The sequence below is a fragment of the Syngnathus typhle genome, linkage group LG4, assembly GCF_033458585.1.
Source record: "Syngnathus typhle isolate RoL2023-S1 ecotype Sweden linkage group LG4, RoL_Styp_1.0, whole genome shotgun sequence".
Taxonomy (NCBI): Eukaryota; Metazoa; Chordata; class Actinopteri; order Syngnathiformes; family Syngnathidae; genus Syngnathus; species Syngnathus typhle.
The window spans coordinates 7,849,654-7,876,449 of NC_083741.1; the positions used below are offsets into that span (position 1 = coordinate 7,849,654).

General features: G+C 40.8%; 3 protein-coding genes and 3 non-coding genes across 7 annotated transcripts; 1 reads left to right on the plus strand and 5 right to left on the minus strand.

The window, feature by feature from the left end:
- Positions 1-925: 925 nt before the first annotated feature.
- On the minus strand, positions 926-1,053 carry LOC133153344 (small nucleolar RNA SNORA65). Its single transcript, XR_009714316.1, has one exon. It is a non-coding gene; the product is annotated as a small nucleolar RNA SNORA65 (small nucleolar RNA).
- A 2,892-nt stretch (positions 1,054-3,945) lies between these two features.
- Positions 3,946-8,578, minus strand: LOC133152771 (galectin-9-like). Its single transcript, XM_061276668.1, has 8 exons — positions 8,418-8,578; positions 7,732-7,820; positions 7,415-7,622; positions 7,213-7,332; positions 6,993-7,139; positions 6,699-6,787; positions 5,069-5,225; positions 3,946-4,735 (listed from the first exon to the last, which is right to left on the minus strand). Exons 1-8 carry the CDS (start codon positions 8,448-8,450, stop codon positions 4,589-4,591), a joined length of 990 nt encoding a protein of 329 aa, XP_061132652.1. The 5' UTR covers positions 8,451-8,578; the 3' UTR covers positions 3,946-4,588.
- A 633-nt stretch (positions 8,579-9,211) lies between these two features.
- On the minus strand, positions 9,212-11,469 carry rpl12 (ribosomal protein L12). Of its 2 annotated transcripts, none has more exons than XM_061276669.1 (6): positions 11,309-11,469; positions 10,630-10,703; positions 10,232-10,330; positions 10,037-10,118; positions 9,657-9,743; positions 9,212-9,349 (listed from the first exon to the last, which is right to left on the minus strand). In XM_061276669.1, exons 1-6 carry the CDS (start codon positions 11,343-11,345, stop codon positions 9,231-9,233), a joined length of 498 nt encoding a protein of 165 aa, XP_061132653.1. In that variant the 5' UTR covers positions 11,346-11,469; the 3' UTR covers positions 9,212-9,230. The 2 variants fall into 2 exon arrangements, with proteins under 2 accessions (XP_061132653.1, XP_061132654.1); XM_061276670.1 differs by having other exon boundaries at positions 11,211-11,352.
- LOC133153345 (small nucleolar RNA SNORA65) lies at positions 9,450-9,577 on the minus strand. The gene has a single exon (XR_009714317.1). It is a non-coding gene; the product is annotated as a small nucleolar RNA SNORA65 (small nucleolar RNA).
- Positions 10,462-10,589, minus strand: LOC133153343 (small nucleolar RNA SNORA65). Its single transcript, XR_009714315.1, has one exon. It is a non-coding gene; the product is annotated as a small nucleolar RNA SNORA65 (small nucleolar RNA).
- An 11,933-nt stretch (positions 11,470-23,402) lies between the features above and the next one.
- Positions 23,403-26,305, plus strand: kcng4b (potassium voltage-gated channel, subfamily G, member 4b). Its single transcript, XM_061277024.1, has 3 exons — positions 23,403-23,670; positions 24,078-24,915; positions 25,044-26,305. Exons 2-3 carry the CDS (start codon positions 24,157-24,159, stop codon positions 25,860-25,862), a joined length of 1,578 nt encoding a protein of 525 aa, XP_061133008.1. The 5' UTR covers positions 23,403-23,670; positions 24,078-24,156; the 3' UTR covers positions 25,863-26,305.
- Positions 26,306-26,796: the final 491 nt, after the last annotated feature.

Sequence of the window (26,796 nt, forward strand, 5' to 3'; positions counted from 1 at the left end):
TCTCGTTTCATGGCCCTCTTTTGTGGAAGCCAGTAAACATTGTCAGTGGTAAATAATGAAAAAATAATATCGCCAGAAGGCCTTTTGCAATTTTTAAAGGCCACACTATTCTATTCACCTTCGAAAACGTAAAAGCAAAAGTTGACATCTCCTGCCACAAGTTATTTGAGCAACAAGCCTACTGGGGGAGCTTTATTCTAATTTGATTAAATGACATCACAGATCTCCCTGTGTGGAATTTGCATGCTCTCCCCGTGCCTGGGTGGGTTTTCTCCGGGTACTCCGGTTTCCTCCGCATCCCAAAACACATGCGTGGTAGGCCGATTGAGCAATCCAAATTGCACGGAGGTGTAGGTGAGTGCAGATGGTTGTTTGTCTCTGTGTGCACTGTGATTGGCTGCCCGATGACGACTGGGACAGGCTCCAGCATGCCCACTACCCCCGTGGGTGCAAGCGGTACAGAAAATGGATGGATGTCACAGATTGGCAGAAGTGATCAGAAAGTCACTTCTGTTGCAGACTCAAAAGCAAATTGCTGTCTGTTATACAATTTCTCCCCACTAAAATTTGAATTTTAATCTTTTATAACCGAGCTTCTCATACCAGGCTATTTTATGATTTGTGTGGCAAATAAGTTAAACAAATATTCACCTTTGTGAATGTGTGACAAAGAAAAAGGAGGCAAAGTGATTCAATTTCCAACTTTTTTTTTTTTATTCAGATGGGCACTCGATTTTGCCACTGTTGACGTCATCAATGACATCGTGAGGAGGACGACCATCGATGGTGCAGCCAACAGACTGAGCTGTACCCAAAATTTCCTTGATGGTTCCTGGCAAAACAAAAGTCATTTCAATCAAACAAATCTCTTTCAACCTAGATATTTGGACACCGATTGGGGCATTTATTTGTACGAATCCTATAATGGTGTTCCAGACTTTACGGCACAGAGTCGTCCATTACATTGGCCAAATCTGTTTCCTAAAAGCTGAGTCAATCTGATCCTCCACTGGATCATACTCAGTCACTGTAACAGACAGGCATAGTGGCGCGAGGCTAAGTCGCACAATAACCAATTGCAGTAATACACAAGTCCAGTCCTGCAAAATTCAACTTATCTGACTGACAGCTCCCTTGCAATGGAACGAGGCCGCATGACACGAGCAACACCCAAAATGTCATCAAAGGTCACACTTCCACTGTGCTTGACTGGGGGAAAACAATCAAGATTAAGAGGACATGTTGAGGGGGATGGAAATTCCATACAAGTTCATGAATTAGGACACTTCACAACCAAGTACAGCTCTAGTGTGTGACTTATTTCCAAAAATGTGTCAGTCATGTTGCAATTCCCGTCTGTGACCAAACAGTTTGGACATGCCTCAGTTGACAGACTGAAAAAACTACTGACCTGCTCAGGTAATACTAACGAGGAGTGCATCACAATCCTGCATGGAATTGTAAACAACTGTGAGACATGCATCAGGTATAGTAAACCAAAGCAAAAGTCTACCCATGGCCTCAGCCTACAATGAAACTGTAGCTATGGACTTAAATGAGCTAGAGCCAGGGGTGTAGTATTTGCATGCCATTGACCACTTCACAAGATTCCGTGCAGGGAGCATTATTACCACAAAGAAAGAAACCCCAAAAAATTGTGAAGCACTTTATTCACTGCTGGATAAGTAAGTCTTCATGGCCCTCCACGCAGACTGGTCACTGACAATGGGGGTGAATTTAATCATGAAGAAATGAGGAACTTGGCTGAAAACTTTAACATGGAAGTGAAAACAACTGCAGCGTATAGCCCCATGGATCAATGGCCTCTTAGAAAGACATAATCAAACCCTCACTGAAATCCTGTTGAAAGTCAAGAGGGACAACGGATGTAATTGGAAGACAACCCTTGACTGGGGCCTGATGGCAAAAAACTCTATGCATAATGTGCATGGCTACAGTCCTTGCCAACTTGTGTTCGGGCAGAACCCAAATCTGCCGTCAGTTCTCACTGATAAGCCGCCAGCTCTGAAAGGGAGGAGGATTTCTACATGCATAGCTCAGCATTGCATACCACAAGGAAAGCGTTCACAGAAGCAGAATGCTCTGAGCGGATCCGAAGAGCCCTTCGTAAACAACAGTGACCCACTGATGACCTATATTAAATGGGGGATAAAGTTGACTATAAACGGGTGGATTCAACAAAGTGGAAAGGTCCAGGTGCGGTCATCGGCCAAGAAGGTGTTGGTGATATTTGTTCGCCACGGGGGCACTTATGTCCGTGTGCATCCATCCAGACTTCGAAAGGTTGATGGGAAAGAGATGAGACGTTAATGAGAACTGAAAATGCCCCCTTACCAGAAACAGGACTTTTTGAAAATGACATTGTAGATGAAAGTGAAAAAGAGGCACCTTCAAACGATGAAGATGCTGATCAGCACGTTCAAATACTATTACCGTTTTTTTCCATGTATAATGCGCAAAATTTAGCTAATTTATTGTCCTAAAATCTGGGGTGCGCATTATACATGGGTACAAAAAAAAAAAAATCCGGATATCATACGGAGGCCGCCATTACAGATGTGCTTTCTTCTTTGCTGTTCACTTCAAACACACTCCATACGAACACAATGCTCTCGTATCAGACGCTTGCTAGATCACCTGCTCGTTTGCTGTCACAATGTACCCTACACAAATCCGAAACATTTCTTCGCTATTGAGTATGCTAGCGCATGCGCAGTGATACTGACCGGCGGCAGAATAACATCCGGTTGTTCCCAAAGATCTTTTTTCTGAAATAATTTTGCGTTCACGGACTTAAGTAGGAGTCAAAATCTGGGTGCGTATTATACATGGGTACAGGCTTTTTTCCAGCATCAACATGCCATTTTTAGGGTGCGTATTATACATGGGGGCGCATTATACACGGAAAAAAACGGTATTAAAGGACTAAAGCTGAAAACTGGACAGGTAGTCACATATACAGACAGTGTAAGTGGCCAAGCACAAACCGGAAAAATCCTCAGCCGGGCAAGAAAGTCCACTGGAACATACAAAAACTGGTACAACTTACAGTATACAGAACCTGAGGAAATCGCTGGCACAACTGGATCAGTGGACTTAGGACAAGTGGACAATCTTCAACTGGGTCCAACTGAGCATGCTGACTTATGTACAGACTGCCATGTAGAGGACATACTGATTGTGAATGATGCCTTCATTTCTGCCAAACACGCTGAACTCAGCAACTGGTAACAGAACAATGTGTTTGAAGATGTCAAAGATGAAGGTCAGAAATGCATCTCCACAAGGTGGGTGGGTGTGCACACTCAAGGAAACATCACAGGGGGTCGTACCTAAAGCCAGATTAGTTGCAAGAGGCTTTGAGGAAATGGACACAGACGAGCTCCCAAATGACTCACCCACACGTGCCTCAGAGTCTTTAGAAATGATTATGGCTGTTATATCTCCAAAGAAATGGCAGCTGAACTCTATGGACATAGAGTTTGGCCTTTTTGCAAGGTAAAGAGTTAACCATCCTCTGCTACCACATGTGTAGTTGAATAATGACAATAACGACAACTGTGCGTCTCACTAGACCAGGGGTCGGCAACCTGCGGCTCCGGAGCTGCATGCGGCTCCCTTTGGCCTTGACAAAAAAATAAATAAATAAACGAACATAAATAAAGAGTATTTCTTAATTCATTTGTATTCACATATTATTAGTTTATTTTGTTGGGCAGCTGTCTTGGAGTTTGAGTTGATACGATCCAATCTTTAAAAAGCTAGACCTATTTCTAATTCATAATTTGTCAACAAAATATAGGCTACGTCACATCAACGTCAACATCCCGCGGCTTTACCTGCTGGCAGCTTTTAGATTGTGTGAACCCGCGTGCGAAGTTGTGAACCCTGAATAGCCATGAAAAAAACAAACAAAAAGGAAAGTTTCGGAAGAAAATAGAGAGTTTAATTCAGCGTGGATTTATTTATTTGCATTCATCGCCAACGACGCTGGCTTATCTATATGGTCTTTCCCTGTCACACCCCTGGACATTGACCCATCCCTGCTGAACACAGTTGCATTCACCAGAGTAAGTAAGCCTTATCTAGAAATTGAACTGGCCGACATAGCGGATAAAGATTTATGAGTAAACAAGTTCAAATCACTGACAGCGGATATTGAAGAAGTCGCCCGTTAAAGAGCACAAATGGAGTGATATGGAGAAACTCCCCCAAACTTGTTTTTGAAACATGGAGTGCCATTCCTGACACGTCATTTGTCACAAATGAATGATTGTACAAATGAATTGGTAAACAATAGGAACAAGTCACCGTCCCTAATGGACTTAGCTTAACAGTGAAACTATTGAAAAATCAACTTATTTTACTTTTTTAGCTTCAAGTCACAACAGAGATCAATAAACTTGTACTTTTTGTTATTTAGCAAACATATTTGACTCAATGTTATGATATAGTACAGTGTATGATATGATCCGTGTTAATTGTGTATATTATAATAATAAATGAGAACAATAAATGATAGTTGAGGGTATCGCTGGGGATGTGGGACCGCTTTTCCTGAATCTCCCTACACCTTAACTGAGGTGATGCTGATGTCACCGTCGATCTCCAACTCTGAAATGAGCTGCAGGTGAGTGAAACGATGCCTGTAGGTGTGAGCTGGCATTCCGTTCGCCAAGATCCTGAAGGAATCCTTCTTACAACAGATGGTTAGCTAAACAAAAAAAACCACACACACTTTTGATGTTACATACACAGTCAAATTTCTATTTTCAAGATAAGAACAAAATAACTTTGAGTGGATTGCAAATCACCACTGAGATGGCAAATATAAATAAGGAGCATGAATAATAGTGATAGTATTCTATACATTTTTACAAATTCAACTTAAAGGTAATGATAATAATAATTCATGCAAGGCAGTCCAATTTAGCATATTTTAATGCTAGAAGTGACTGTGCTATCATGTGACTTTACATGACACATGACATACAGTATAATAGAGATGATGGAATAGCTATGGGCAGATAACAATGGAGTAACATACCGTGAAAGGCTGTCCCTTGTGAAAGGGCATTGGACCATCACGTTCCTCTGAGTCCCAGTTTTCCCCGTGTTTGGTGTTTCGAACCACAACGTTCTCATTGAAACGTGGATTATAATGTAGAGCAATGCCAAAGGGATGGTTCAGGTTAACACTGAATCTGAGATGAAAAATGGACATCATAGGTTATCATATATCTCTAAATCTGATTTTCAGGCACCTTGCTGAGTGATCACTTTGAGTTGTCATGGTCCAAAAGTCATACAAGATACATCTTACTGGATTTTTTCTCCACTTACATAGCAAATAATTGTTCTATTAAAATGCTATGACATTTACTAAAACATGACATGTTCTTTAGCAAAAGCGTTATTGCCACGCGCCTGCTCTCCGAGGACCCAGGTCAGCGCCCTGCTTCTGTTTAGATGGGACACAGCCACACCCTGTTGGCCTTCTTGGTTGTTTTCAGTTGCCAACCTTGTTGCCCGTTCAAACTGATTGACTACGCCCGACCACCGCCTGCCCCAACCAATTGCTCGTCTCAGACCACAAATTCGCCTCACGTCCTGCTCGCTTTTTGGTGCGACCTACTGCCCGTTCTCGACTACGTCAACGCCTCGCCCTTCTGCCACGCTGCGCTGCAACGGACCCGCTTTCCACTTCCGCTCTCCCAAATTCCAATAAACAAAGGGTGATACTCTTGGTCGTTCTTCCTGATTTGTTACAGTTATGTTAAGTTTGTTCCCGCCCTTTTAAATATCCAAACAAATTGAAAGCCAAACATTCTCCAGAGTGAGTTTAGTGCAGATTCAAAATGTCTGCGTAATTCTATACTGTATTAAACATATAGTCATAGTATGCACTCATTTTGGGGCCAATGAACAGTTTTGAACCGCAGTTCACTTTTGTTCAAGGATGCCAGGTTTTCTTTTTTGGTTGGGGAAACAAAAGAACTAGTATGAACTTTTCTTTCTTTTAACAATGAACTTAGTTCATAAATTCCAATTATGAACTATGAACTGATCAAATTCATTTTAAAATTTGTGAACTGAACTTTGAACTACCGTTTTTTCCCATGTATAATGCGCCCCCATGTATAATACGCACCCTAAAAATGGCATGTTGATGCTGGAAAAAAGCCTGTACCTATGTATAATCCGCACCCTAAAAATGGCATGTTGATGCTGGAAAAAAGCCTGTACCCATGTATAATACGCACCCAGATTTTGACTCCTACTTAAGTCCGTAAATGTAAAATTATTTCAGAAAAAAGATCATCTTTGGGAACAACTGGATGTTATTCTGCCGGTCAGTATCACTGCGCATGCGCTAGCAAACTCGATAACGAAGTAATGGCGGTCTTTGTATCATATACGGATTTAAAAAAAAAAGAATTTTTTATTTTTTTTTGTACCCATGTGTAATGCGCACCCCAGATTTTAGGACAATAACTTAGTTAAATTTTGCGCATTATACATGGGAAAAAACGGTAGTTCATGTAGAAAAACAACTTTCGCAACACTGATAGGCACAACAATTAATCTAAACCACTAATCCTTATCAACCTGTCGCAGTTGTCTTTGTGGTTTTAACATGTTAAAAAAATGAAGCTTTTTAACTGATAATGGCTAACCTTGTGGCGTTAGGGCAAACAGTTCCTAGGATAGTAATGAGTCGTCCCATCTTATATCTTCCACTGATGATGGCCTTGTATGGAACACGCTATAAACATATAACAGTAGTCAGCAAAACAGAATAAGAAGCTAAGTGAATTTTGCTTTCATTGTCATTATTTAACGGTAACACTTTCTACAGTACACAAGCCTTGGATGTCCCGCTGTCTCAAAAAATACTACTACAAATGTACTTTAATATTGTGTGTGCAACTCTGCTGTACATGACTGTAAAATAGTTTTAACAGACTCACAAATCTTGGTTGTGATGGAAATCCAGGTAGCGGGGGGAATCCTGGACAAGGTGGAAATCCTGCCTGGTTTGGATATGTTACATGTGAAGGAAAAGTGGGTTGAGGAGGAAATCTGGGCTGGGCAGGAAATGCTGGCTGTCCAGCGAACTAAAAGCAATACATAAGTGGTTAGACTCAAAATTGCTTTAGTAAATTTATGAATTTTTAATCATGTTGTTACCATTGGGTTACTGAAGGTTATGGAGGAAATGTCCACTTTTCCATCAATTGCGATGGTATTCACTTGGAAAAATGAAATACGATGTTTATACTCCATGAAGTGAGTGCCATTGATGTTCATCTAGAGGCGAAAAATATGAAATTATAAACTACTTTGTACTGCAGGGACAAATTTGCCGAAATTATGACGAAAAGGTTTTAACCTGGTAAGAATTGCTGGTGACTGTGATGAGCAGGTTGAAGACAGAGCCAGTGGGTAAAGGAAAGTTTTGCTTTCTTTCTTCTGTACCCCAACGACCATGCTGGAAGGTATTGGCAACAACATAGCCAGGAAGACTGTCATACCGTGGGTTGAAATGGAGCGCAATGTCCGCATTTGTATTAGAGCCGCACTGTAAATTCACATGGAACCTAAAAAGCAACAACAACATAGCAGTTGACAAAGCTTTTACGTAGCTGGTTGTCCAACTGTCTTTTTATCGCTGAAAATGCAAACACTGAAATAAGGAGAGGGTTTAACCTGTCAGCTCCAGGTTGGACCCATCCACTGATGGTGATGGATTTGCCCACCTGGAGACCACCATTAATGGTACCAGTGAAGGGAATTCCCTATAAGGAGAACGGTTTCTGGATTAAATCAATCAAAATGCAAAACCAAAAAATGATGCACAAGGCTGCGCATTAACATTTGCACAGGTAGTGAACAAACAAAAGTGGGCGTCAGTATGTGTACCTGTGTTCTAAAATGCCGTTAAATCGCTTTTTTTCAGCAACTGCAACCTACCAAACTGGAACCGTACGTCCAGCGGATAGATTCTGTTCTGTTCTATATAATTAGGTAGATTGAGAGGTATAATGAATGTCATGTATGAAATATGGAACAAAACATGACTTTTTTTCTCCCAACCTTTGTAACTTTGAAAACTCCGTAAATGTATGCCTGCTGTCTGTTTCTGCCGCAACCCGACACTTACTTCGTAAGCACTGTAGTAAGTCACGAACTGTTAAACTGCTGAAGGCGCGCAAAGACAACCGAGTGAGTACGTAACTGTTAAAATACTCAAACGAGGAGAAGCGACCGACACAGCCAGGTCCTTGAGTAACGGGACAAATTCCAACCCCCTCCCTCTCCTCTCAAATGCTTCACAAGAAAAGACTGATGTCAGAGCAAAACAAATTCAACAAACAAAAGCCTATTACTCTTACCGGATTATAAAACTGCTGAGGGACAGCCATCATACAAGGCGGTGGAGAGGTCGAGTTCGCTTTTTCTGTTGCTGTGAGGATTGCTGTTGAAGTATCAATTCTGCTTATAAGTTTCGATTTTGTGTAAATGGGCGGTACTCAACATCATGTTGATACATGACTACATGCATGCTGGCGTTTTAAGAGATTCTTTATTCAGGAAGGATGAATCTTTTAAAAGTTTACAAGTTCTGCTTTTTAGTGCGGCTCCTTACAATATTTTTTTGGCAGACAAGGGGTCAAAATGGGTCTTTTGATAATAAAGGTTGCAGACCCACCTCAACGTGATCCCATTACAACTGAATAATTTCCTCTACTCCATACACGTGTGCACATGCGCAGTAGGAAGAGCACGCCGCGTAGAAAGAAAAGCGTAACACAAGACACTATGGAGGTTAGATATTTTATTATAGATTAGCAACGATATTTGTTTCAATAGCAGTAACTTACTGTTCTTGACCTACCGGTCACGAGGGGGTTCATTCAGCGCTTTGATAATAAGAGCAGCAGCAAGTTATGGACTGCTTTAAATGTGTGGAGGACTTTGTAGACTATACGGTATTTGATGGGAAGCCAGTGCAGTTGGTCAAGAGCGGGGGTGATGTGACAGGTGGACTCAGAAGCAAATTGCTGTCCATTATACAATTTCTTCCCAATAAAACGAACATTTTCTAATAATTTCTTACTGAGCTTCTCACACCAGGCTATTTCATGATTTATTTGTGAATGTGTGAAAGAAAAAGGAGGCAAAATGATTCAATTTCCAACATTTTATTACTCAGATGGGCACTCGATTTTGCCACTGTTGATGTCATCAATGACATCGTGAGGAGGACGACCATCGATGGTGCAGCCAACAGACTGAGCTGTACCCAAAATTTCCTTGATGGTTCCTGGCAAAACAAAACAGCCATTTCAATCAAACAAATCAAATTTCTTTCAAACTAGATATTTGGAGACCGATTGGGGCATTTAGTTGTTTAAATCCTATAATAGTGTTCCACACTTTACGGCACAGAGTTGTCCATTGCATTGGGCAAATCTGTTTCCTAAAAGCTGAGTCAATCTGAGCCTCCACTGGATCATACTCAGTCACTGTTACAGACTGGCATAGTGGCGGGAGGCTAAGTCGCACAATAACCAATTGCAGTAATACACGGTCTTGGATACACGAGTCCAGTCGAGCAAAATTCAACTTACCAGACAGCTCCCTAGCAATGGAACGAGGCCGCATGGCGCGAGCAACACCCAAAATGTCATCGAAGGTCACACTTCCGCTGTGCTTGACTGGGGGGAAACAAAGATTAAGAAGACATGTTGAGGGGGTGGAAATTGCATACAAGTTCATGAATTCTGACACTTCACAACCAAGTACAGCTCTACTGCGAGACTTATTCCCAAATGTTGCCATTCCCGTGACCCCCCCCCAAATTTAGACAGAGTTCAGTACATGTCAAGTCTGCTGTAAGTCATTAACCTATGAATTTTGCCACGCGCTAGAGCTCTGCAAGACCGCATGTAGGTTATAGATATTTCATTATATATTAGCAACGATAATTGTTTCAATAGCAGTAACTTACTGTTCTTGACCTTCTTCCGGTCACGAGGGGGCTCCTTCAGCGCTTTGATGATAAGCGCAGAGGCAGACGGAACCACCTCAATCTAAAGACAAGCGCAAGACTTAGTCATCAATTATGCTTGAATCCTAACAAGTCAAAAAAAAGGAATGAGAGAGAAGCATGTCCTCAATTCAATGAAACCAAAAGCATCAATACCGCTGCCTGTCTGTTCTGGATAGTCAGCTTCACGGTGATCCTCAGGCCTTTCCAGTCACTGGTGGCCTTGGCAATGTCATCACCAACTTTCTTGGGAGACTGCAAGAGAACAAAAGGCAAATTCACACAAACTATCAAGTGTCTTTGAGATATTTGTGACAACTGGCCTCTTCGAAACAGGGTGGAAAATGAAAATGTTACAAAGGCTCAGAAATATTTGACAGTACAAGGAGTGTTCCAGACTTTTGGCACAGGGTTGACCACTTGTTTGGGGCAGCACTGTTTCCTAAAAGCTGGGTCACTCTAAGCCTCCACTGGATTACACCGAGAGTCACTGACAGACAGGCATAGTGGCGGGAGGCTGTTTGGCTTGTGTAACGCACTAGCAAAATACTTACAAGACCCAGGGGTCCAATTTTGGGGGCCAAGGCTGATGTGGCACCAACCTCTCCTCCTGTGCATCTCATGTACACTGCAAGACATATCAGTTTCCAAAATGTGATTTAGAAATTCATGTAGTGTAGACTCAAGCTGATTAGTGCAAACAAACTGTACAGGGAAACGTTTGCGTTGAGTGACTTGTCTATTAATATTTAGTACAAAAGAATATCTTTGTTCGCATTTACATAATATAGCTATTTACGTGTCTATCAAAGAACACCATGCGGGCATAATCTTACCTTAAACCAATGGCTCAACCTTTTTCCACGCACATTGTTGTACCCACGATAATATTTTATACAGTACTATCTGTCAGATTTGTTAAATGTTGGAACAGGTTAGATCACCATCGCGCCGCCATTATCGAAAGCAGCTACTAGTTAGCCGCTAGCAGTTAGCCCACGTGCAGCGCACGAATGGGTCGGTCGTGTAGTACGTCGTTCGCGTTGCTAATTTCAACACATCAACGGGATTAAGTTACATAACAAGTTGCGATCAATCACATGGACGTCAGTCACAGGTCGAATCCAAATATTACCATGGTGAATGTGCAGCGGTGAGGTCGACAGAGCGCGAGTCCATCTTGATTGTCAAACAAGCGTCTGCTTTAAATACCATTTGACCGGATAAACGTACCAACTTTTATCTCGCCGGGGTCGAATTTGGGAGGCATATTGGTATCGAGGTTGAGCTCAGTTCGGCTTGATTGGTGATGGTGTCGGATGAACCCGATTCGGGACGACCGATTATTGTTGCACCGTCACAGCTAAGGGAAGAAAGAAAGGAAATGAAGTAGGGCGATCGCACTATTTAAATGCACCAAATATCGCGAGATGTACGTCACTAGCGTGTGGGTGGAGCCATAATACGACTGGAATCGTTTCCTCATTTCGTTTTTTGATTAATAATTATTATATTATTATTAATTTATTATGAATTCTTTCAAAATTACATTCTTGTTTCCATGAAGTGGATGGAGAAGTACGATTGGAGTTTTTTTCCACAGTAAAAAGAAGACCTTACATTTCATATACGTACTTACTGTACATTTGTGGATAAATAATTGACATGTAGGTATTTCACGGTATTTTCAATAGGAATATTAAATGTAAATGTTATGGAGCATTGTTTTCAAAATTAGAATAAATAAATTTTTTAATGTTAAGAAACTAGATGCTTTCAATAATGCCAAGAATTTGAGGGATTTTGTTGACAGTGTTAAAGAATAAAATGGTAGCGTCATTGCGAGTTGGCAGATTGGTAGCTGCAGACCCACTATACATAGCTTACCAAACTCACTGTTTTGATTTTGAAATAGAAAGAATTGCCATTATGAACAAGAGAGTGCTTGTGGGACATCCTTGTATGATACCCTTATTTCTATTAAATCTTTGGGAAGTACAATAAGGCAGTGACATCGAGCTGTTAGTGTGTTTTAAACTTACATTCAAAATTTTCCAAGATTAGAAATACTAAAACCACGCTTGATCATATTAATTGCCTTGTAAAAATTAAGGAACAAAAACAATGCTTCACCTTCAATTAGAATAGAATAGAATAGAATAGAATAGAATAGAATAGAATAGAATAGAATGCCCTTTATTGTCATTTCACAATTTAGTTGTACAACGAAATTCGGATAGCTGCTCCCTTCCTAGTGCAAACATTACAAAATTTAAAAAGTATCAAAGGAAATCTGAGAATAAAAGTGAAAGGTCTTATTTACAGTATAGCTATTAGTCTAAGAATGAAGGTTAAAAAAATCTTATTTACAGTATGTTCAACGTATTAATTAATATGTATTAACATGAATGAGGTTTGTACAGAAAGTAGATAATAAATAGTTATTCTTTATTAAACGGTTCTAATCAATAAGATCTCAAATTAAATGAATCTTGTTCTGTAAGGATCGGCCTTTTATGAATCCAGACTGTGTGTAAAACAGTCACACCTTGGGGCTTTATCAAGAGATTCTTCTAAAGTGATTTTTGCCTCAGAAATATCACTGAAATACCAAAATATCGACTGGGTGCCCAGGACGCTGCTCACACGTTTGCCTGTTTTGTGATGTTTTCACTGATTCACGACCACGGTCCATTGGGCTCCGTTGAACTTGACTGCCCTTACACCTGTTTATGGACCCCGTGGAGACTATTTTGTGTGTTTTAGGGCGTTCTTTGGTATTGAGGGGGGCTGGTTATAGCCTTTCCCCCCCCCTTTTTTTTCCTTTGTCTTGTTGCTTTGCTTTGATGGCTTTTAACTTTCGCACTTACTGGCTTTCTTTGTGGCGCCGTTGTGTGGCAGCCTTATAAAAGTCTATTGAGTTGCGCTCATGCCATCTGTGTATCTTTTATACACCCGCTCTGTGGTATGAATACTGCTGGGGCCTGAATTTCCCCACCCCCGGGGATCAATAAATGTTCAATCAATTCAATTAATCATTTTTTTTTATTTGAGGAATCATGAAGGGAAGCACGGTGGGGCACTGGTTAGCACGTCGGCTTCACAGTGCAGAGGTTGTGGGTTCGATTCCAGCTCCGGTCTTGCTTTCCCTTCGTAGGTTTCCTCCAGGTTCTCCGGTTCCCTCCCACATACCCAAAACATGCATGGTAGGCCGATTGACCGCTCCAAATTGCCCGTAGGTGTAAGTGTGAGTGAGAATGGTTGTTCGTCTATGTGTGCCCCGTGGTTGGCTGGCAACCAGTTCAGGATGTCCCCCGCCTACTGCGTGAAGTCAGCTGTAATAAGCTCCAGCATGCCCGTGACCCTCGTGAGAGTAAGTGGTTCAGAAAATGGATGGATGAGAGATGCATCAATTTTAGAGGCATAGCAGAAATACTAGTATCCCCATTCCACTGAGCAGAAGCATTTGAAATTAACCAGAAATCAAGTCGTGATTTGTAGGAACCATTTGGTTTATTCCAAGAGAATATCTGCTTGTCTGGGTTTGCTTGCCTACAAGGATATAAAATGTTGAATTCCTGGCAGAAAAGATTCAAGATAGGCTTTGGAAGATGAGTATTAAATTTGGACAGGTGCTTACAGTATTAAGCAATTCATCTGAAACCATGTCGAAGTCACCTCCTAACCCTAAGATTATATTTTAGCTGCAGTATAGTTTGCTTAATATTTTTATATTGTGTTATATTTCAAGTAAGACATTTCTGTTTTGAGCTGGTATAATATAAACACCAATTATAAATATGAACATTCCCTATTATTAAGAAGCAGCTACAAATTTCTAAAACACATGACATCCAGCGTCCATTCCTATCCTTATATAAAATATTTACTTTTCCATCAAAAGTGTGAAATAAAATGGCTACCCGAACAGACTTGTTAGAGCCATGACATAGAAGAACTTTATCTCCCCACCAATTGGAGCAGAATTTTTCATCTTCATCAATAGTAGAGTATGTTTCTTGGAGAAGAATACAGTTTGCTTGAGTGCTTTCATGAAATAAAAAACAATTTTCTTTTAACATTGTTCCTGAGACCACCAGCATTAAGTGAGATAAGAGAATGATTATGAAGAAACAATAAAAGATAATGAGTAATATGTGCTTAAAATAAATTGTCTCCATTATGAAGATCCGTTTCTTAATTTTTCTTAATAACTTGATTATGATACATACTCAAGCACACGAATGAAGTCAAAACCTTTGACTTTCCCTCTCTGACAGTTGTTTAGATGTTTTACTGCTGTATCAGCTCAACCTACATAGTATATGATAAACATTTGTTTTGCAATAACAACAACCAGATAAGACTAATAAGTAATTGTTTGGAGTCTAATTTCATCACAGGAATTTACTATATCATGCACATTTGCGTGTGCGTGTGTGGTGGCCTGAGTGGTGCCCTGTGTGGGTGAACATCTTCTGTAGCAGTATAATGGTCCGCTTGCTGGTCAAGTATCCCTGTAGCACCGTAACATGGCATCGGATTACAGTGCTCAAAACTTCATGGAACTGCTTTTGGTTGACATACTTTTGTAGAATGACATGCAGAACAAAGATGTTAACATGTTTTCATTCTTTGACTCAGTGGCGTGCCACAGGAATAGCAACAGAGCACAAGAGGAAGTAAGTGGGTGAGAAGCAGAGATCATCACTGTGGAGCTGTTTAATATGCATCATGAAAATCAGTGATGGTCAGAAATTCACATCCAATATTATGAAACAACATTATATCTCTATTTTCAAAGACAATGATTGAAAATGTCCAATTTGCATGAGCCTGGTCTCGCATTATTCTATGCTCTGATTAATAATAGCGCTCTCTTTTCAAATCAGAACTGAATAGGAGACATGAACACACACATCGCACCACGCACAACCTCCAACACATACCACACACACCACACACACACACACACACGACACACCACACACACAACCTACACCACACACTCACACACAAATCAGGATCCTGATTGATACTTTTCAGGACAACCTTAAATGGATGTCCTTGAATGTGAACATTTTAACCAGATGTTACTGTAAGATGTACCATCTTACACAGATTATACTGTACCCTCTCTCCCACTTTAGTCTGGGATGTTTGTAGGCTTCATGCTCCTGCACGTCTGTTATATAACTTTGATTTACTAATGCTACTAAGGCGAAGTAGTAATCGTTGTCTATGGCACATTGTAATCAGCAAATGAGACATCATGCATACATACTGTACATCATATCCAATATTTCAGTCTTGCAGAGGAAAAGACACGCAGTGATGCAATTATATTTGCATTCCCTGCTTTTAATGTGTGCTCAGCCGGAAAACAACATGGATGGGAGGTGTGAGCCACTCTCTTTGCATAAATTGGAAGTGTGAAGCAGAGTCCATGAGTCAATGTTGATATTGCGCAGTTTGGTGGCTTAGCTATCTTCTTTCCCTTTGCAAGCATGGATGGTATATGCTTGGGAACCTCACATTTAAAAGAATGAGAAAAATGGTCTATAGTGGTGAAAAAAAAGCTAACAATCAATTCTTACAAATTGATCAAGTACGTCTGACTCGTTTGGCTGTGATTGAGCTCACAGGACATAAATCAATGTTCCAAACTTGATCTTCTCCTCATTTAGTTCAATCCATCTCTGGCCAGGAAACCTCAAAGGATTTCATGCACCATTTCCTTGGATATTTAATGTAATGCCAGTGAATTTAAATGTTTATTGATGTCAGTGACAGTAAGGACAGTCAGAATAGTTCTCATTTTCCCATGCGTTACAATCGCCACAAAGTGTTGTTAGACTAGTTTTCATATATGTAATGCACAATATTATTACGTTGCATGATATCACAAATATTATTAGTATACATTATTATTATCATCACCTGTGCTGTGTATTATAGACTTTTAATAATCCACGACTGCCAAATTAAGAAGTGTTGCTGTTAACTGTAACAGAAAGTATGGAGTGTTGATGGACTAATTTTTGTAAAATAAAAAATCACACAATGCTAAGGTAAACAAAGATCACGTCTCTTCACAACGTAATTTTTTTTTCATAGCAACATGGGCCTTCAGGGTCGGAAAAGAAAATATCCTCTTTCAATTCCAAATATTTGACAAACAAATAGAACTCCAGTCAGCCTTCCGTTACACCCCAAGCAAACATGCACCACCGATGCTATGTGGTATTTTGAGCCGCCTGTTTGTTTGCCATGCTGAGGGATGTTGACATTCGCTGTTGACTTGTTCTCGCTGTCGCTGCCAAATAGCCAGAAAGGCAATCTGTTTTGAATCAGACTAAAATTGCTTCAATGATTTTCATTTGCTGCAAAACCCTTTGTTGGATTTTGTCCACAATTTAGGGAGCGCGCTATCTGAGCCTCACGGCAAAAGCCATTGCCAATCACCTGTTCTCCAATTTACTCACTGCATGCTCGTTTGATTTCTTCAGATTTAGGAAAATGCCAAGACACTGAAGCAGAAATTAGACTTACACAGGTTGGTTGAGTTCAATCACAATTCTTGTTAAGAAAGCTCTATTTTCAGGAAAGTACAATACAGCGCTGGGGCTTTCAAGAGCAGAAAGTCTCCATTCAGAAAAGGCAACGTTCAAGGTTCTTTGATCAGCTTATATTCAGTTGCACATGCCGGTGTGGGCCGAGTTTGATGGGTGATGAGTCTTTGGGGTGGGGCGAGTTCGCAGTAGAGTTTGATTCAATGGGAGTGGGTGGTGGTTCGGTGACAGCTGGTTCCATGGGGTTGGGTGCTGATTATGGGCGATTTGATGTGTGTGGGGGCTGTTGTTTTCCTTTCCGTCTTTCAGCCTTGACGATCATCTTTGGCCGGGTTCTTGGCCGTCTCCCTCTGGCACCTGCTGGTTTTATCTCCAAGTGACCTTCCCGTAAACATTCTCCTCCATTCTTGCACATACACTGAAGCGCCTCATCCATTCATCATTCTTTCAATTTGGTCATTTTGTACGGAATTATGTGAGCTTTTGGCTGTGACATCATCAATCTATAATGTTCCCTGACTGTGCAAAGTTTGTTCTCACCACTTATCACGTTTTTGTTTGTTTGTTCTTTTGATACTCCATGTACTTGCTTACGTCATCATATTCTTAGTTTAATCATGCTTCCAACCATATCTTTCCTTTGTTAGGCAAAATATTTCCCTCTGTCCAGAACGTTCAGTAGTAATCGAAAACTGGCGTCTAGCATTACGCAAAACATAAGATACAATCGAGTACTGAACATTTCTAGACGACTTTGGCAGTGTCCGTGATTTAGAGAATCATCAGGCATGCATTAAAGAGTTCCTTAAGGGTTGTTAAGCTATTCAGGCAATATATCAAAAAACATTTGTTATTTCAAACTGCTCAGAAATATATATCAGATCATAAAGTTATAAAACCCTTTGACATTACCACCTATCAAAAATGTCTAGTTATGTCTTCTTTATTGATTTGGTGTGTAAGTATGATTATATGCTTAAAATATTTCTTTTATTGCTTTAAAATGTGAATATACTTTTCTGCTTATGTACTTTATTCAATGAGGTTTGAGCATATCTGTTTTTGTAGCTAGGCAGGACTTTTTGTATTTCGACCCCATTCCTTCACCTTCTATGTATTTTTGTCCTTCATTGCTGATGCTTGAGATGTTTTAATGTCCCTTCTGTCATGTCCTCAAAATGTAATTCTGGTAATTTCACTTTATTATTGCTTGATATGAATATGAAGACCACCCAGGGACTGAAATCTTTTTGCAGTAAAGTTGTCTCATAGTCTTGGTGACAAGACTGCCTAATTTTGTTGAGCACTTGAAGAGTTTGTAAGATGAGTCGGTGGCTCCAAGAGCATATTGTCAATAATTGTAATATGACCTCTGGCCTAAATAATCAGATTCTTTCTGAGGGTTTCTTCCTCCTGCAACCAGCATCTCCTAATTACATTATGAGAAAGACGAGACAGGAAAACAACACAAACAAAGCCTGAATCTTTAAGTACATATTAATGAAGTGTACTGTAGTTGCACAACATGTTAAAGTGTGGAACTGGACTTTCAGCCGCCTGGATGCGGCTGGGATGTGAAGCATGCAGTAGTTAATTAACCAATGTTTGAGAAGACTGATTGTGCTGAATCAAGGGTGAATTATCAGTTGCCTCGCTGCACAGCTCCCAGGTGATTCGGCACAAATTGAGAGACTGAAGCAATTCCCCGGGAGTTTAGTTTAATTTCTTCTGACAGACTGATTCCACTGAACCATGTTAACCTCCAGCTCCATCAGGAAATGAAGTTGCAAAAGAGGCTTAAGGTTTCCAAACAGAATCAAATGAAACAAGCTACACTGGGAGTAGTCGTCATCAGACTGCTTCACAGAGCAAAGAAATTGCTCCACTTTTAAAGGGCAAAACAAAAATAAGGAAGTGAAAAGTAAAAAACATAAATAAATAAATACTATATAACACTCCAAATTATCCATAGGTGTGAGTGTGAATGGTTGTTTGTCTATGTGTGTGATGCAACCTTTGTGAGAATAAGCGGTTCAGGATGGATGGATGGATGAATACTACTTTTATAATGTGCCGCTTCAATGTTATATTGGTGATTGAGCTCACAAAGTGTTGCAAATTTATTGATTGAATGTTTCCTTCAAAACCTGATTTGAGAGTTTTTGCGCTTCGCATTGTCCACAGATTGGTTTGCACATTTCCTTTACCTTCTTTACCTTCAGCCAGAAGTTGATTTGACACCGGATATTGATGACTGGAAGTGTGAATTATTCATGAATGTAATCGCTGAGTGAGGAGTGTCTTTATATTAATAGGGCTCTCTTTTCATAGACGGCGCTCGTGTGCTCAGCGCAAAAACTAAATTCAAATTCCAGTACTGAAAGTAAACTAGACTTTAGGCTAGTTCGGAGCAAGACTTAGCTTAATGTCTTAAAAATCAATACTATCAAACACATAAGTGTGCTCTGGAGGATACATTGCAGCACAAAGGAGAAAAATATGTAAAGTAACGTAAATATCTAAAGTAGAAATGGATGGAGCGATGTTCTGTGTACATGGAAGTCACCACGGCTTCTTCTTCCTCTACTATTTCGGTTATGTTTGGTCTGCGCATATCAAAGTATTTGTTCCATTCCAAAGTGTGAAGCATTAACACGCCAGTCCTAATTGGATCAATATTTCTAGTGTTCATGAAAACAGTGCAAACAATCATCATTTTAAAAGTCTTGTTGTTGGGCAGCTTCTTAGAAAAGTTCACATAATAACTGTCGTTGGGTTTCCTCTGAAAGCAACGCCTTTTAATAGATTTCACTTAGCTCCTACAAAGTTCACAAGTGTGCTGGAAATGGACTGCTGAATGGATTAAGCACAAAAACTATTTATGGTTTTCTTTGCGCTCAACTATGCAATCCCTGATGTATCTAGCCACTGATTATCTCTTTTCTAGCCACATTTAATGTATCTCCTTCACCTACACACCTTCCTATCTGCAATTACTAACTAGCTGTTTGATAAACAGGTTTAACTTATCTTAGTGGAATGGTTGGTTGATAAACATGTTTTAGTGGTAAAATTGTCACCCGCCTAAAATAATAACCCATCATTTTTTTGTCCTTTTTTCACTGATTGGAGTATTAATAATTTCATTTAGAAATGAATGATCTGTTTAAATAAAGATGCAACAAATTCAAGAAGAGGTGCCCAGCATCCTGAGGAGATCTTTTAGGCAAAAACCAACATTTTCTTGGTCAAAATTACCTCAGATAACTTCAAGATATTCTCACTCAGACAGTATATTTTATGCTGTACCACAATAATAAACAGTTCGCTGGTAGATCAGGGGTGTCAAACTCATTTTTGTCGCGAGCCGCATCGTAGTCATGGTTTCTTTCGGAGGGCCATTATGACTGTCAACCCAAATACTAAATGTAGGAACCTCTCATATTATATGGAATATAGGCTACACAACAAACTGATAACTAGTTTTGAAATCAGAGACGAGTAAGAACTGTTCAAATTATTAAAAAGATCAATGATAATAAAAATTGCTAGAAACATCTCTATTTTTTAAAAGTGAAGACAATTTGCAATTTTAGTACTGACATAAAGTCGATTCACAATTTGTCTTTGTGGGCGAAAGGTAATTACACTGCGGGCCAAATTTGACACACGGGCCAGAGCTTGACACCCCATTGGTGGATAGAAAAGCTCAAACAAAGAATAATATGATTCTTGACATAAAATGTCTGTCGCTGCATGTAATAATTCTTTGAAAATAACTGAAATCCTACAAATAAACATAAATTATCAATACTAGCCTGTTGGTGTCGATGTAAAACCGATACCCACATTAGTATCGATTTTATCAATACTTGGATCGATCTGCACAACCCCTGTCAAGAAATGAGTTGGACTATTATTTTAAGACAAATGTGCATGTTCATGTTGCAATTTACAATATATTAACATTTCACAGTGGTTGCAGACACGTTTAGACAAGAAAATCACATAACCAAGCCCAATACATTGAAAAAAAACAAAGAAAAACATACAATGAACTTGACTACAAAAATAATTTCATAAAAATCTCCATATTCCTTGTAGCTTTCACGATAATTCAAATACAACAATAATTACGAACTTTGTACACGTTATACTGATGCCTTGGCTGTGTGCCAGCATGATCTAATTTGCCTCTCCTTTACGTCCCTCCTCCGAGTGGATTATCATGTAATCCCCACTATTCATCAACCAAAAGATCAGAGGTTGTTTTATTACAATGTAACTCTTCTTTGGTGCGGATAATAATCTGGACTTGATTGTGGGGCAAAAGGGTAGCATCGGGATAATCACATTTGTTCCAACTAAACCTGGATGTCACATTTTGATATTAACATTCTGAGCACTACCACTAAAATTATAAAAGTGTACGGTGTAAAAAAATGGCACACTTATCTCGACAGTGTTTGTGCCCAACGCTTCCTCGGTTTGTCTTTTTAATTTAATATGGAACATCAACACGGCAAATTTTATTCTTATTTTTTTTCTTTCTGTAAATGTTGTTCACAAAAAACACATAAACCTGCAAATGTAGTAAAGTCATTGCTGTTTGCTATATTACGTAATCCAAACTATTCTGTAATTCGAATCGCTCTGGTCAAAAATATACTGTAATTTGAATCTTCCTGGTCAAATAAAACATGCCACTAAATTGAGTGTAATAAGGATGTATTTTACGTACTAATGTGATGGACAGGATTATGGAGGAATGTCATCTTCACTGAGCCTGATGGCCTGATTAGATATGGACCAAAACAACCTATGTTTTGTAATTCGGGTATGCAAATCATGCCCGTGTGTGTGCGTGTGTGTGTGTGCGTGCGTGCGTGTGTGCGTGCGTGCGTGCGTGTGAGTGAGAGCGAGAGAGAGAGAGAGAGAGAGAGAGAGAGAGAGAGAGAGAGAGAGAGAGAGCGAGAGAGAGAGAGAGAGAGAGAGAGAGAGAGAGAGAGAGAGAGAGAGAGAGAGAGAGTTAGACATATAGGAAGACCGGCTCTGCTTTATCTTCTTGATTAATCCTGTCGGTTTGGACATTCACTGCACAAATTTTGTCAGTCTGGCTTTGGCTACATCAAAACAAAACACAGTTGATACCTCAAGTATATAGGGCAGTGATGAGTATGTATATTGTGCCTACTTGTAGATTAATAGAAAGTCAAGTGCTTAAATTGATAATTTTAAAGGGTTGAAAATGGTTCCACTTGGATAGCACTTTTCTACTTTCAAGGTACTTTGAGCGCTTTCACAATATTTCTCTTGCCCCCACTGATAATCAGCAGCTGCTCAAGGACACTCGGATGTGCTCGCATAGGACTCAGGATCTTTCTCTTCTTTTAGACCACAGGTGTCAAACTCAAGGCCCGGGGGCCAGATACGGCCTGCCACATCATTTTATGTGGTCCGCAAAGACAAATTGTGCATCAAATTCATGTCAATGCTGAAATTACTAATTGTTTTTGCTTTTAAATAATAGCGATATTGCTAGCAATTTTTATTACCATTCATATTTTTTGAAATACTTAAACAGTCTTTATTAGTCTCTGTTTTGAAAACTAGTGATTCATCTAGTTACGCACTAGTTTGTTGTGCAGTCTACACTATATATAATATGAGACATCCACACATATTTGGATTTCAATGGCCCTCCGAAGGAAACTATGACTATGATGCGGCCCGTGAAAAAAACAAGTTTGACAACCCTGCTTTAGACAGTTTGAGTGAGTCTGATGAGACTGAAACATAACTTCAGCCTAATTTCTATTTCAAGCATCTCTATGACAAAACCAAAAGTATAAAACAATTTCAAGGAAGACATATCAACATATATGTTTAAAACATATTTAATTTGTGACTCATTGGTCCTCAAAAGGCTCCAGCAAGCCCGCGACCCCCGTGGGGATACAGCGGTACAGAAAATGGATGGATCAGAGGCGTAGCCAAGCCGGGGCGAACCGGGGCGAACCCCGGTTAGGACCCCCTGCGCCCCGGTTGAAAAAAATCGAGCTTTTTCGATTCTTCATTTTCATGCCGTTTTTTTCTTTCGGTCTTGCGCGAATGTGCTTGCGCTATTCTATGTGTGCGATGTTATCCATTCACCGTTTACCTCCCGGACCCGGATGTTGTTTTAGCGATCAGCGAACGGCGTGGGTGATGTTCGATTTTTTTTCCTGTGGGCGCGCGCCCCTACTGGAAAAATTCCTGGCTACGCCTCTGGGATGGATGGTCCTCAAAAGAGAGGACGAGAGAAAAGCTACTTTAGGGGTGCTCTGTTTGATCAAGAATCAATTAAACTAATGTCTCAAGACAACTTAGTTTACATATCAAGTGACTGCATTTTGTTATATTTTGACTAATTGAATTTGTTGGGGAAGCGGGGGGTGGGGCAAAAACTGTCCTCCAATGATGCAACATGTACGTACCATAGCAACATCTGCAATAAAACAAAGACGAGTAGTTTTCGAGAAACAAACTTCCATCTCCAGTCTTTTTTTTCCCCCTTGTACTCACTGTGCATGAAAAGTGAGCTGGTGCTGGCGGAGGTTGAGATAGAGGAGGGAGGAGGGAAAAATGAGGGAGGATGGTCCTGCTGTCAAGCACAGATGAAAATACAGCAGCAGGTTTGAGGAGGGCACATAATCGTATTTCGTCCCTCCTTGGAAGCACAGACGAACAGTGGATACGCGAGCACGAGCCGGGCAAAACAGCTTGGTGTTGGCTTTCCACCTAAACTGGCGTAGTGCAGTTTTTGGAGCGTCTACCATGGAAACTTCAGAGACCATTTAGAAACATTCGGGGATTATCAATATCGCGGTAGGATTTCTAACAAATTGTAAGCTAAATGGACACAAATACGCCCCCCAAAAAATCGGTCTTCGTGGGCGAGATGCGTGTTTGTTTGCGCAACAGCTTGGGAAATGTGCTGGACACTAAACAGAAATGTAACTGAGCTCCAACAGACCACATAAGGTGAGTAAATATAATTTACTCCTTTATCTACCGACACACATCATTTTTATTTTGTATTTGTATTACATGAATGTGTTTTCTCCTCGTATGGCAATGAAAATTTGCATTTCAGTGTACATTTACTGTGACTAGTGGAGACACATTGCTCCCATAGCTCAAATTATGAGCAGCAAGTATTGAAAATATGACAATGGTCATGAGCAGTAGGTGTGCATGGCTATGGTATTGTGTCACCATGCATGTTTCAGTATTAGTTTTTGCAGGCCAGAATGTGTCTGTTAAACTCGAAATATGTACATAAAAAAAAAAAAGTCTTGAAATGTGCCTAGACTAATCACAAGTCAATAGGTAAAAACGACCAAGAACTTTCACTATAAATTGTGTGTATTTTTATTTTATCATTTCAGCTTTTGGTTTCTTTGTGGTTGTTCACCAACGTATCCACTCAGCCACTCCTACAGTCCTTCCTCATACAGTGAAGACAGAATGCCTATTATCAGCAATGCCAACCACGACTTTAGCACCTACTCAATTAGCAGTGACGACAGTAGCCTTGACCGATTCTTCACAGAGATCCCTGAAACAGAGACGATCAAGGGGGTGTACTTCCAGCGGGCCCAGCTTCTACGTGAGCCGCAGGCCTCGCATGTGGTCGATCACACCCTTCAAGTCCTTGTCAATGTTGGAGGCAATCGCTATACCTTCCCCTGGAGCACACTGGAGCAATTCCCCCAGAGTCGCTTGGGACGCCTGCGCTTCTGCACCACCCCTGAGGAGATTGCGCACCTCTGCGATGATTATGATGAGACATGCAAGGAATACTTCTTTGACCGCAACCCCACAGCTTTCAGGGTCATCCTAAACTTCCTCGCAGCAGGCAAATTGCGTCTCCTCAGGGAATTGTGTGCCGTATCGCTGCATGATGAGCTCGACTACTGGGGCGTTGACCCAGGTCACATGGAGCGGTGCTGCCGTCGTCGCATGATCACCCGTGTGGAGGAGGTGGCCGAGCGAGAGCGCAAAGAAGAGGAATGGAGACAGAAGAGGATGATGCTGAAGAAAAACATAGCAGAGGTGGAGAGAGGCCACTGCAAGCTGATCTGGATGCTGCGGGAAGTGGTGGAAAACCCTCACTCAGGATTGGCAGGAAAGATTTTTGCTTGCCTCTCTGTCATGATGGTGCTGGTCACCGTGGTCAGCCTGTGTATCAGCACCATGCCAGACCTCAGAGATGAAGAGACCAGGGTGCGTATGTAACGTCACAACTGCAGTGACATTTTTACACTTTTATCTCCATGCATTTGGTGGAACCCCGTTTTGAGTGTGATTTCAAAACGGTGTTTTGAGTGTGATTTCAAAACTGTGTCTTGCAGGGCGAGTGTTCCCAAAAGTGTCACAGCATGTTTGTGGTGGAGTCCATCTGTGTAGCCTGGTTCACGTTTGAATTTGTGCTGCGATTTATCAACGCCCAGAGCAAGCTGGCCTTTGCTCGTGGGCCCCTCAACATCATCGACGCCATCGCCATCCTGCCGTACTACGTGTCGCTGGTGGTGGATGTCAGAGACGAGTCCGAGGAGGAAGTGGTCATGGGTGCTGGCAGGGGCTACCTGGACAAACTGAGTCTCATTCTGCGCTTGCTGCGCGCACTCCGCATCCTGTACGTTATGCGGCTAGCTCGTCACTCCCTGGGCTTGCAAACGCTGGGGCTGACCATGCAGCGCAGCATGAGGGAGTTTGGCCTATTGCTGCTATTTGTCTGCGTGGCCGTTACTCTCTTCTCACCTTTGGTCCACCTCGCAGAGAGCGAACTGGCACCGTACGCCGCCACCCATCCGCAGCACAGCTTCAGCAGCATCCCGGCCACTTACTGGTGGGCAATCATCTCCATGACAACTGTTGGTTATGGAGACATGGTCCCCCGCAGCATCCCTGGTCAGATGGTGGCATTGACTAGTATCCTGAGTGGAATCCTCATCATGGCCTTCCCTGCCACTTCCATCTTCCACACCTTCTCCCGCTCCTATCAGGAGCTAAAGCAGGAGTACGAGAGGCTCTGGAAGGAGGAGAGAGGCGAGGAAATAGCAGCAGAGTCAGAGGAGAGATGCACCAAGGTCGACTTGACGTTAGTTCACAATTTGGAGCTGATAACAGACAGAGATGATTATTCGACTCTTCCAAGTACAGCTTTCTAACGAAACAGTAATCTCGGAAATGCATCGAGAAAAAAACATTCTCTTAGCAAGACAGATATTTGGACAATTGTTTCTTCTTTCTGCCACATTTTGAACCAATCACAACAAGTACAAATGGAGAACATCACAGTTATAGATCAGCAAGTAACCAGTGTCACTTGTCAAGAGATGACTGAAATAAACTCTACGCCTTTTTCTGTTCAGTTCTGTTAGAACTGATTCTTTTGTCAACTTACCGTGTGTCTCTTGTGACAGCTTGTAACTGCCTATTGCTTTCGGGAACATTTACTATGTCCATATCTGGATCTCGTCATTTCGCTTTGATATTTGGCACTACGTATTTGCAAGGTTATAGACACGAACCAAAGTCTGGACATCATACATCTCTTTATCTATTAGTCACCCATTTAGGACTGTATTGAACCCGTTTGTAAAATATGGAACCATTCAGTAGACATTTTAATCCAACGTATGTGGATGTGTTTTGATGTGGAAGAACCTGAGAGTCACAAACACAATTGTGGTTATCTAAAGCATAAAAATGACAATCAATCAATCAATAAATAAGACTATTATTTTATATTGCCCCATACCTGGATAAAGTTAAATGCAGCCAATGACTGTATGAAGTCTAGAGCACAAAGAAAACAACAATTCTGAGTGTTTCCCCTTGAGCCGCTTTGCCAGACCTTCACTGCATCCCTCTTTACTTGTAGATTTTCTGTGTGGGTCGTTAAAGCTTTTTTGGGAAACTTGCATCTAAATATATATATATATATATATATAAATATTTTAAAATGCTCAAATTACCATACATTACCTTCCAGACATGTATGTGTACAGCAAACTACTGCTCTGTAACATTGGCCTAAGTGTGTAATGGGATTGCTCCACATACATTTTCATGTGTTCAACTTCCCCAAGGTACCCTTAA